The sequence below is a fragment of the Sceloporus occidentalis genome, unplaced genomic scaffold (assembly GCF_023333645.1).
Source record: "Sceloporus occidentalis isolate IW3139 unplaced genomic scaffold, rSceOcc1.0.p SCAF_1, whole genome shotgun sequence".
NCBI classification, from domain to species: domain Eukaryota; kingdom Metazoa; phylum Chordata; class Lepidosauria; order Squamata; family Phrynosomatidae; genus Sceloporus; species Sceloporus occidentalis.
The window spans coordinates 147,121,049-147,133,060 of record NW_028316981.1 but is presented as its reverse complement, the minus strand read 5'-3'; the positions used below and the strand labels follow the sequence as shown (position 1 = coordinate 147,133,060).

At 43.8% G+C, this 12,012-nt stretch overlaps 1 protein-coding gene across 2 annotated transcripts in view; it reads right to left on the bottom strand.

Moving 5' to 3' along the window:
* The window catches only part of LOC149322369 (uncharacterized), a 34,844-nt gene that overhangs the window by 5,159 nt on the left and 17,673 nt on the right, over nt 1–12,012 (bottom strand). For both annotated transcript variants that reach the window (XM_089508097.1, XM_089508104.1), the window contains exon 4: nt 104–231. In XM_089508097.1, coding sequence (XP_089364223.1) covers nt 104–231 — 128 coding nt within the window. The remainder of the gene's footprint in view (nt 1–103; nt 232–12,012) is intronic.

Below are 12,012 nucleotides of genomic sequence, written 5' to 3'. Positions count from 1 at the left end.
CTCAGCCCTAGATTTAGGCACTTGATCGTCAAGTGAATCTGAACATACACTGGGGTTAATTCAAGGTTAGGGGTGGCAGGAAGAACCAATGTGCTCTGGGTACCTCATATTTCTTTTGAGTTAGGATACTGCTCAGCTGTGGAGTTGTCACCCGACTTTGCACCATGTCATCTGAAGGAGTCTTACTGCGAGAAGCCAGTTGAGGTTGATCGATTCTGGGTAACTGAAGCTCTGAGAAAAGAAAGTGAACTGGGATGAGAGAAGAGGCCTACAGATACATTCCACTGCTAACATGCTCCCTACTCAAGATTTATTGAGAAGTTAGTTTGTCTAGACATCAGGCAGCTCTTGAGGAAAGGAGTTGATGTAATAAATAGCTCATGGGAAAAAGTACTGTCTGTTTATCCTCCTCCTCCTTCAGGCCTGAATTCATCTCTGCCCCATGATTCTCTTTAGAGCTAATATATAGAGAATTCACTCCTGCTATCTGTATCTGAGATCTCAGTGTGTGTATGTGTATGCCTTCAAGTCACTTGTCAACCCCCCCCCCCCCCGCCCCATAACTTCAAGGAATATTCAGAAGAGGTTTTACCAGTTCCTTCCTCTGAAATACTATCTACAGATACTTGGTATTCATCGGTGTCCAATCAAGTGTTGTCCCTGCTTAGCTTCCAAAATCAGACAAGATTTGGTGCCTTTAGGGCATTTAATGTGGACTCATTATTATGGAGCTCCCTCCTGCTACCATGTGATTGGCTTCTATTGCCTCTGCACAGGAAATGCATGCAGAAACGCTTGATGAAATTTGAGAGGAAAAGTAGATACACTTCTCTCTGTGTGCTACAAACTATTCACAGCAAAACAGAATCCAAGAGGTGGAAGACACCTGAGGTTGCTTCCAGCAATCCTCTGCTCAATGAAGCACATACAGTGTAAAATACAAGTACAGCAACTCTGGTCTGGTCTTAAATGTCTCTGCAGAAGGAGAACCCAACCATTGGTTCTACCCATGGTTCTTTAAGAAGGATTAAAATTCTTTAAGCATTTTAGCCACTTTTCTATTTTTAAACATTAATTTTAAAAAATGTAATTAAAAGTAACACATTAGTAATATGTTTTTCATATGCTACATTTAAAGTAATGAGATGCTTTTAAAAATACAAGTGATGTCAATGTGTTAACAGTGTACCATGCTCTGCCTCCATTGGTGCTTATCAGTCTCATGCGCCACACATTTGGTGTCCCCATTTCTATGGATGGATAATAATAATAATAATAATAATAATAATAATAATAGGTTTTATTTATATACCGCCCAATCACTGGGAATCCGAGCAGTTTACAACAGAGGGGATAATAGACGGTTCCCTGCCCTCAGGCTTACAATCTAAGAGACACGACACAAAAGGAGAAGGGAATGGTGGTGGTGGTGGGGAGATCAGGTCCAACATTCTTCTCTCCTTCTGAGGCCTGGACCAAGGCAGATGGACAGATGGATATGCACGGTGTTCACATTATGCACAGTATTTACAGTGTGACACATTCAGTGTTATCTATAGGCCATGCATTCCTTAGGCTGGATATGCACAGTGTTCCTCAACAGAAGGGGTGCCTTGATTGGCTAAGGATTCCCTTTGCACAGTGCTCCCTGATATAGCTCTACTAGTATGTTATCTCAGGAACTATAATTCCTAACATTTCTTGTAAAAGCTGATTTACTCCCCCCATGTCCTATCTACCAGTGAGTAGCTCATTATTTTGGACTCTTAGACCTGAATCCTGTTGGTAGGTCTAGATAAAGTAAATCCAGTGAAGCAACTGTAATCAAGACTACTGTAAATTACACTGAATCAATGTGTTTACTCTAGTTGGGATGAATATTAGGATTTGGGCCTTTGAATGTATCTGCACTGAAGGGATACCAGTTTGATACTACTATCAAAATCCTTAGAATTAGCGCAGTCTCCCTGAACTAGAGCACTCAAGATCTCTAGCAGAGAATTCTATGTGCCTCCCCAAAGTGGTGTTCCTACACGTGGTGTCATGTGATATGGGGGTGGGGCTTTTGGGGTGGGACTTCTGTGGGCAAGACTTCTGGGATGGTGCATGCTCCCTACCCTTGTGCTGACCTGTCCTTTTCCTGATGAGAAAAAGGATGGACAGCTTGGGGATAGGAAGCAGTGCATGGGGATGGGGAGTGTGCACTGCAACAGACCACATGCGGGGAAGACGCAGGGACAGGAAGTGATGTGCTGGGGTGGGGAGTGTGTGCAAAGACAGAGGTTGGCATGTGGGGACAGTACGGAGGTGGGGAGCGTGCGTGAGGACAAGGATTGCACATGAGGACAGAGGGCAGCATGTAGGGATGAAGAGGGTGGGCCAACTGGATGTCACTCCTCTTCTGGGATGTCACACAGAATGGGCTGTACCACTGCACTCCCCCTAGTGACACCACTGCCTCCTCAAACTACAAAGAATGGAGCCATGACAGACTGTGAGAATTAGGTCTCCTTCTGACTGGCTCTAGTAGATCCCACTAATTTGTTCAACACTATTATAGTAAACAATAGTGGAGCTTCCTTGTTGGTTAATGGCATTTTTCTACTGCCTTTCAACTCACCAGAGTTGGCTATTATTATTGCTATTATTATTATTATTATGCTTTATTTATATAGCGCTATATAATAGATAAAAATATTTAAAACACTAAATACATAAATAACAAACATTTCAAAACAAACTAAAACTCCTCTTTCAAATAGTTTGAAAACCACAGATAATTAAAAACAGTCAGAGGAGCAAAACAGCACAACCAGAAACTCAAAAGGGACAAAGCCAGCCTGTCCGCCCTTGAAAGGGAAGTCTACAGTCAGAGCGCTGCTGCAGAAAAAGCCTTAGCCTCATGGGAGAGTAGGGCACACAAGAGGGATCTTAGATTTTGGGCAAACTCATATGGGAGGAGATATCCTAATCCAAAACTATTCATGGATGTTTAGATCAAGACCAGCACCTTGAACTGAGCACAAGGAAACTAGAAGCCACTGCAGTTCTTGTCAAACTAGTATTATATGGTTTCTAAAATACACACTTGATAACAGTGTGACAAAAGGCAGGCCCTGTGTACAACACGTCATAGTAATCTAATTGGAAACTAATTAAGGCATGAATCACTGTGGCCAGTTCTGCTCTTCTGAGGAAGGGTAGCAGCTGGTGCACCAACTGAAGCTGGGCAAAGGCAATCCTGGCTACAGCAGCTACCCAGCAAAACTAATATTTCGAACCCTAGTACCCACAGATTGCCCTCATCTTGGCCATTAAAAACCCATTCATGAGGTACAATTTGTCCATACATTGATGTGTCAAAATGTGCAGATCTCCAGACCTCCATACATTGGTTCCTTCATGTATTGTGGAATAAAAATAATGGTTTTAATTGGGCCAGAAAAGAAGAAATATGTTGATCTTGTGTAGTTGGTTGAGGACATGCTGTCTTGGGAGAATGTAAGGATACACTTACCACTTGGAGGGGGGTTGGTATATCTATAGGGGTAGCAATGCCTTGTGTTCCTCTTGTTTTCCACCTGGTCCATCTGTATATTTCTAAGGAAACACTTCTAAAAAGTCACAACTCATCAGTACAGTTTTCTCACACAAAGCCTGATTCTGAAATGCTCCCACAGAGCTTCCCACCACTGGTGGACACAAAGATACAAAGACCTAGAACAGACTCTTAAAGAAGAGCCAGTTCACCTCCAAATCTTCAAATTAAAAACACTGCCATCTTAATGGTCTGGGCTGCCATAGTGAGCTGTCATTCACAGCAGCACATTCTGTGGCTTGCGAAGAAAGAAGAAAAGAAAATGAAAGAGAGGAAGCACACCACTATATTATATTGATAAATCTGGCAACCAAATAACATTGTTCATGCCTTGTTGGCTTTTGGGACATCATTATATTGGCTGTAGGTGGGAAATTATTCACCAACCTCTGCATGTGTTAATATTGATTCAAGCTGTTATAAGCCTAATTAAGGAAAGAAAAGATCACCTGTGTCCACCAGCATTTAAGAGCAGTTTGGAAAATTTAAATTCTTCTTTTTTATATTCACAGCAAATGATGGCCACTCTCTTGATTCTATCTTAACTGCTCATCATGCTCCATTCATGTCCACTGACAATAATTTGTAGTAAACCTCAGAGATCTCTTTCCCCTCTTTTGCTCTCTGTCCCAATTAGAAGATGAAAAACTTATCCTCACTTTCTGAGTTCTGCATCTATCTGTGGTATTTGATTGGCAACGGCACAGAAGTTTTGTTGGAAATATCAACTCTCTTCAGACCATGACAAGTTAGTTGCAGACCACACTGAAGTTTGAGTCCAACTCAGCATGACATTGTTCTCATCCATAGATCTTAGGTCTTGCTACTGCTGACCTTGTTTTCCTTTCCTTGACACTAAGAGCCCATACAGACAGGCCAAAATAAAGCTGCTTTGGGTCTCTTTGGAGGTATGCTGTTTAAATTATGCGTATGTCCTAAGAGGCCAGAAGCCATGCCAAAACCACACTTTGGCGCAGCTTCTGGCCTCTTAAGTTGTGTGTGTCATTTAAACAGCATACCTCCAAAGAGACTAGAAGCGGCTTTATTTTGGCCTGTCTGTACGGGCCCATACTCACCTGTGCCAGCAGTGCTGGGATGGCCAAAGAGATTTTGCTGTCCTCCTGTGAGGAGCAAAATAGTGTCACCTGCCTATTCCATGTCAGTTAGACAGCTGATTGACAGTTACTTCAGGACTGGCAACAGGATCACACTCTGACTGCCCCTAGGGCATCAAGCTAACATAGGAGGGGCAGGGCAGGGTATGTGATGTATTTCAGAGGAAGGAACTGGTAAAACCTCTTCTGAGTATTCCTTGAAGTTATGGGGCAGGGGGATTGACAAGTGACTTGAAGACATACACACACTGAGATCTCAGATACAGATAGCAGGAGTGAATTCTCTATATATTAGCTCTAAAGAGAATCATGGGGCAGAGATGAATTCAGGCCTGAAGGAGGAGGAGGATAGACAGACAGTAGTCTGAGGTCTGTAATGGATTGGATGAGGGAAAATAGACTTAAGTTGAATCCAAGTAAAACAGAGGTACTTGCTATAGGAAACCCTGCACTGGGTATGGAGATCTGTTCAGCAGTCCTGGATGGGGTCACACTTCCCCTAAAGCAGTACTTCTCAAATAGTGGGGCGGGCCCCCCGGGGGGGCGCGAGGCTCCGTAAAGGGGGGTGCGAGGCTCAGGATACAGTGTTATGCAGAGGTGTACTTATAACAATTTTATAGACAAATGATACTATTTACAGTTGCGCAGGGGGCGCGAAATGTTTTCTTCTTCCTGGGGGGGGCATGACAGAAAATAATTGAGAAGCACTGCCCTAAAGGACTGTGTCCGCAGCTTGGGGGTACTTCTGGATTCGTTGCTTCAGCTGTCTTCCCAGGTTGATGTGATGGCTAGGAGTGCCTGTTATCAGCTTCGGCTGATACGCCAGCTGCGACCCTACCTGGAGCAGAGGGACCAAGAAATGATTGTACATTCATGGGTAACCTCTTGTCTTGATTTCTGTAATGCGCTCTACATGGGGCAACCCTTGTGCAACGTTCAGAAACTGCAACTGATTCAGAATATGGCAGCCAGGTTGGTCATAGGTAAAGCTCAATTCGACCCTATTATATATTGAAATCTCTTCATTGGCTGCCTATTAGCTTTTGGGCTCAGTACAAGGTGTTGGTTATTACCTATAAAGCCCTACATGGCTTGGGTCCAGCATACTTGAGGGAACGCCTCCTCCCATACAATCCTTTCCGTGCACTCAGGTCCTCTGGGAGGAACCTACTCCAGCCAAAGAAAACCAGGCTGGTGGTGACTTCCCAGAGAACCTTTTCAGCTGCCGCTCCTAAAATATGGAATGACCTGACGGAAGAGATCCACCATATTACATCTTTGGAGGCATTTAAAAAGGCAATAAAGACGGATCTCTTCCAGCGGGCCTTTCCAGACTAACCTCCAGCTGAATTAATCATTACTCTTTCACCTCCTCTCCTGATGGTCTCTTGGAATAATTCGACCTGTGTTGATCCTTAGTTACAAAATTTGTAACTAAGTACACTGTACTGGGGATATTGTATTGTATCTTGATGCTTATGTGCAATTTTAGCAGAAGGAGGGCAGGTTAAGGGGATTAGGGAAATTTTATTATTGTCTGTATATCTGTTTTACTGGACTGTTGCTACTTGCCTAGATCCCAGAAGGGAGAGTGGGATATAAACAAACAAACAAATAAATAATTATCTCACTCCATGTTATGGGTCTGCTGGTCTGCAGTGGAACTGTAGCATGATTGCAGGGCTCTGTAGTTTTCACGGTTCTTGATGGGCCTTGGGAACATGCTGCAGATGACCTCACCATCAGATGCATTTTGAAATTCGCAGTGGGACATGATTATGTTTACTGAAAACTATGTATGCCTATTTCAAACTCATTCTAAATCAGTCAGGAGCAGGGGAGGATAGTTTGACTACCTGTATTTCAAATGCAATTGGCCAAGGAGCTGAGCATTCCACCCATGTTTTTGAGAGGTAAACATTGTCTGGAAGACAATGGATGTAAACAGTCTACCAGTGAAAGCTCCAGTCTCATGCATAATTCCCCTGATTTTCTCCAACTCATCTCAGGCATATCAATTAGCTGTGAGATGAGAAAGTGTGTCTGGCTGCATTATTGACAAGGTCACAAAGGCCTCAATTTTCCCTCCATGGATTACACCATCTAGGTGTCATTGATTTCACACTGTCTGACTGACATTCAAGAATGCATAACTTAGTTATTCCTCCATCAAATGGTTTCCAGGATGGTTTTTAAAAAACTTTTTTCACGTTATAGGAAGTTATTTGTGATTCTTTGGCAATATGTAAAGAACAAACGGTTGCTTTCTGGGGAGGAACTGTACTTGTACAGCCACAAGGCTGTAGTGTAAACATATTCTGGGGCAATTTCATATTAGGAGGCAAAAATGTACCAAGTGTGCATGGGTTCAGTCACACCAAATCTAACACTTCCAAGATAACTCACTCTCTGTCTGTGTGTGTTCTGTGCCTTCGAGTCATTTCTGACTTAGCGTGACCCTAAAACAAAGCTATCATGGGCAGCTTGAATTCAATTTTGGGAGAAAAGCAGGATATAAATACTCTAAATAAATAAATAAATAAATAAATTTTCTTGACAAGATTTGCTCAGAGGAGGTTTGCTATTGCCTTCCTCTCAGGCTGAAAGCATATGATGTGCCCAAGGTCACCCTATGGGTTTCCATGGTCACACTGAGAATCAAACCCCAGTCTCTGGAGTTGTAGTCAAACCACTATGTCATACTCACTCAAGGTAACTGTAGTTGTCTATATTTTGATTTGCCATATTGACTCAAGAAGTTATCAGAGTGGAAAATTCATTAAGATCTCAAAACCAGCTATTTCTTAATGATTTCAGAAAGATTTCCTAAAGATCTCAAAAGCTGCTATCTCCTACAGTATAAATCCCAGAGGAAAAAGAACATTGGAACATTACACTATTTTCAGCAGTGGAAGAGGAAACATCTTGTTGTGGGGTAGTTTCAACCAGTCATCCTGAAAGGCAAGAGGATGTTTATGGCAGCAACCTGTAAGGACCTATCAATTCATGTTACAGCCAAGCCAGGAATCAAACATAGAAGAGGAATAAGATCGAAGGAATATGACCTGTCTCCCTTTCCCCACCAGTATTAAGAGGACGTCCCAGTTCTGGATGGGAAGGGTGTTTTTCCTTCCACTGGTAAAAACAAAAATTTCAGAGCTAAGTCCAATATTCTTTTTTCATCAGTGAAGGTGAATCTTACTTTAGTGGGGCATACCAAGGGTTCCCATCTACTGGGTGGGATGAACTGAGTATGTCCAAAACAGGCCCATAGTGAGGCTGGGGCAACAGGGCAATTGAGGCACCACCCCAGGGCCCCTAACCAAAGGGGGCCCCCAAATGGTGGTGCACCAAGATGGCACCCGCAGCGCACAGTAGGACTCAGGAGTGTGCGAATGCTCCACCCTACCAAGCCCTACTTTCTGCCCTTGGGCCCCTAAAGGCCTAGCTACGGACCTGGTCCAGAAGGAAACAAGGAGTTTCCTTGGAAGTATATGTCTACTGAAAGAAGCCTTTGCTAAGGCAAAGATGTCTAAATGGTAGTGGAGAACAAATGTAGAAAAGGAAAACCAAATAGCTGCCCTACAAACATTGAAGCAAGGAACATTAGTGGATAGAGCAGCAAAAGTAGCGGCAGTGCATGTGGAGTGAGTGACAACTGCCCCAGACAGTGGAGTTCCAGAAGATGAGTAACACATAATAGTGATGCAGGGTCTGATCCATCTCACCAAGGTGGATTAGGAGACTTTCTTGCCTATTGAAATGCTTGGAAGAATATGAACATCTGGTCCAGTACTTGGAAAGTCTGAGGTACTCAATGTATATTTAGAGGGATTGACAAGCACCCAGAATGTGCCAGATTTTCTCTAACACTTTGACTGGATGAAGACAAAATGAAGGGACCATAGGTACAAAAAAAAAGGGTCCAGCCTCAAAACCACTGAATTATCATGGAAAATGCAGAATTCCTTATACAGTCCGTCCTCGCCTTACGCGGGGATCCGTTCCGGATCCCTCCGCGTAAGGCGAATTCCGCCTATGCTCGAGCCCCATTGGAAACAATGGGGCTCGTGCACGGCGGTGCAGCGGTGCAGGCACGCACGGGGCGCAACAGGCGTGCGCGCCCATTCAATTGAATGGGACGCGCCGCCCCTTCAATTGAATGGGACGCGCCGCCCCTTCCGCCCTACGCGCGCCCTACGCGCGCCCCGCGCGCGCCCCGCGCGCGCCCCGCGGCTTGAGCGTGTATGCTCAAGGCCGCGTATGGCGCGCCCGCGTATGGCGCAGGCGCACTGTAGATCAACAGGGCTCCCAACTCCAAAACCCTTCTGGCTGAAGTAATATACAGAATAGAAGCAGGAACAAGACTGATTGACTTGTGGATTGCTCCTCCTGTTGGTTGCTTCCACAAACTCCTTCCTGCCTTTCAGAGTGAATGGGAGGAATAACCCCACTACAGGAGCTTTCCCTGACACTGATGGAAAAAGACAATTATTATCACAATAGCCTTTGAGCCTAGCAGGAGGTAATTTAAAGACTATATTGTTTAGAGAAGCATTCCCAGAGGTGAGCCCCTCTCTGACCCAGGAAGCCTCCTTCTATCCATCCATCAAGAAGCCAAGCCCTTCCTCCAGTCCATCTGCCTTGGTCCAGGCCTCGGAGGTGGAGAAGATCTGCTGGACCTGATCCTATTCCCCACCACCACTCCCTTCTCCTTTTGTGTCGTGTCTTTTAGATAGTAAGCCTGAGGGCAGGGAACCGTCTGACTAAAAAAAATTTATGTACAGCACTGTGTAAACTTACAGCGCTTTATAAATAAAGGATAATAATAATAATAATAATAATAATAATAATAATAATCATCATCATCATCATCATCATCATCACTGGCAAGTATCCCTGTAGATACACCCATTAGAATGGGTGCTAAACTAGCCTTTGGGTCAAAGGACACCCAGCAATTAATAATGACCACAATCTTGTATAAAGCTGGTGGAGTGTTATATTCTGCCAGTGTATAACGCCATCAGGGTTAACCTCAAGAAGAAGAGCCCTCTCTCCATGCCAACTGTCATCATCCGGCCTGGGAGGGAGTGAAAAGGCCGGGCAAGCTTCATCGGGCCTGGCCTAGATTAAGAAGCAGAGCCCTCCCTCCAGTCCACCTGCCTTGGTCCAGGCCTCAGAGGGAGAGAAGAAATGCTGGACCTGATCTCCTTCCTCACCACCATTCCCTTTTCCTTTTGTGTTGTGTCTTTTTAGATTGTAAGCCTGAGGACAGGAAACCATCTAATTAAAAAGATTGTATGTACAGCGCTGTATAAATTTACAGTGCTATATAAATAAAGCTTAATAATAATAATACACATGTAGAGATTAGACTGCTGAGGAAGACAGCTAAGGGAGTGGGTGGATGTAGGCGGAGCCAGCCTGGTAGCAGCATAACTGAGTCCCCCACTGTACTCCTGCAGCCCATCCATAGCCATTTAGGGTGGTGCAGAAGTGTGCCTGGGCATAATCTGCCAGCTGTGTCACTGTTAAGCAAACCACTGGTTCAAAGAGGTACTGGATACTTCCTTACACAACACTATAAGAAATAGAACCACTAGTGGAAGCCCTGATTAAACAGGGTAATCTTAATAGGATTCTGGACATAATATCCTCTTCTGGGAGGCCTGCAAAGGCCTGATTCAATCAGAAAAAAACGAAACAGATGCAAAAGGTGATTGACTACACAGGATATATAGACCTTATAAACACAGGCTGAAGCTAATTTTATACATAATATTTTAAAAATATTTTTTGCATGAAACAAAGTTTGTGGAAACTGAACCATCAGAAAGCAAAAGTGTTACTATCTGAGCCACCATATAGACAATTTTGGATTTTATAATATTTCAGATTTTTATCATTCTGAATAAGGGACACTCAACTGCTAGCTAAATTTAAAGAAAGCAATGCTCTCTACCCATTTTGATGGGAAGATGGTATCAAGCTGGATTCTCATTATGGAATGCCAACTAATCACCATGTGCAGAGATACAGGTCCAGTTCAGGTATAATGAAAAACCATGGTTTTTAGTTACATTGGGGTGGGCAACTATGGTCTTCCAGATGTTGTAGGACTGCAACTCCTACAATCTGACACCACTGGTTAGGGTGGTGGAAATATCTGGAGTGTCACAGATATTGTCACTCAAGCACATTCATGTGTCTCTTCTCCTTCTGCCTCTTCCCTGCTCTATTTTCACCAGCAGCTGAAGGCATTCTTATTTAAGTAGGCTTTTGGTGGATGAATTTTACTTGTGTAGTGTAGATTGCTGTCTTAATGCTTTACTAGTGTTTACTGGTTTTAACTATGCTGTTTTTAAGTTATGTTTTAATATTATTATTTTTTTAGCTTTTGTAATCAGTGTTTTAGGTCTATCTTTTAAAATTATTGTAAGCCACCTTGAATCCCATTTTGGGAGAAAGGCAGGATATAAATCCCTAAAATAAAATAAAATAAAATAAAATAAAATAAAATAAAATAAAATAAATTCAGCTGCAAGGAAGAGACTGGAAGCTTTCACTTCCAGAGTTACAGTATTTTCCGGCGTATAAGACGACCAGGGGTATAAGACGACTCCCAACTTTTAAGATGAAAATATAGACTTTATCATATACTCACCGTATAAGGCTACCCTCCTCCTGAGTAGCGCGGCAGCTGGCCGTACATGCGCGCGCCAGCTTCAAGGGGCCTCTGGAGGCCCCTTAGAAGCCAGCGTGCGCATGCACAGCCGGCTTCTGGCTTCCCAGGCCTCCGGAGGCCTGAGAAGTCAGCGGCCCCAGAGCATGCGTGCCAGCTTCTAAGGGGCCTCCGAAGGCCCCTTAGTAGCTGGCGTGAGGCTGCCAGCTTCACAGGCCTCCGGAGGCCTGAGAAGCCGGTGGCCCCGAGAGCGCGTGTGCCCGGCCGCAGGGCTGCCGGGCTCAACCTGGCGTACAAAACGACCCCCGACTTTTGACCCAATTTTATTGGGTCAAAATGTCATCTTGTACGCTGGAAAATATGGTACTCAAACCATAATTCCCTGTGATGCCCAAAGATGGAAAATGACATCTAAGTTTGGGTAAGCATGGTATGTTCAGACTCTAGTTTAATCTTGGTTTGTTTTTTTAAACTAAAGCTTTAAAGCAAGTCAAAGTTTCCCACGTTTGGATGTGCCCAGCTCTAATTATTTCATCTAGATAGGCAAATGAATGAATTGGCATTCATTCCTGGAGGTAACAGCAACTTCTCAAGGGGACAATTTTGGTCACTGT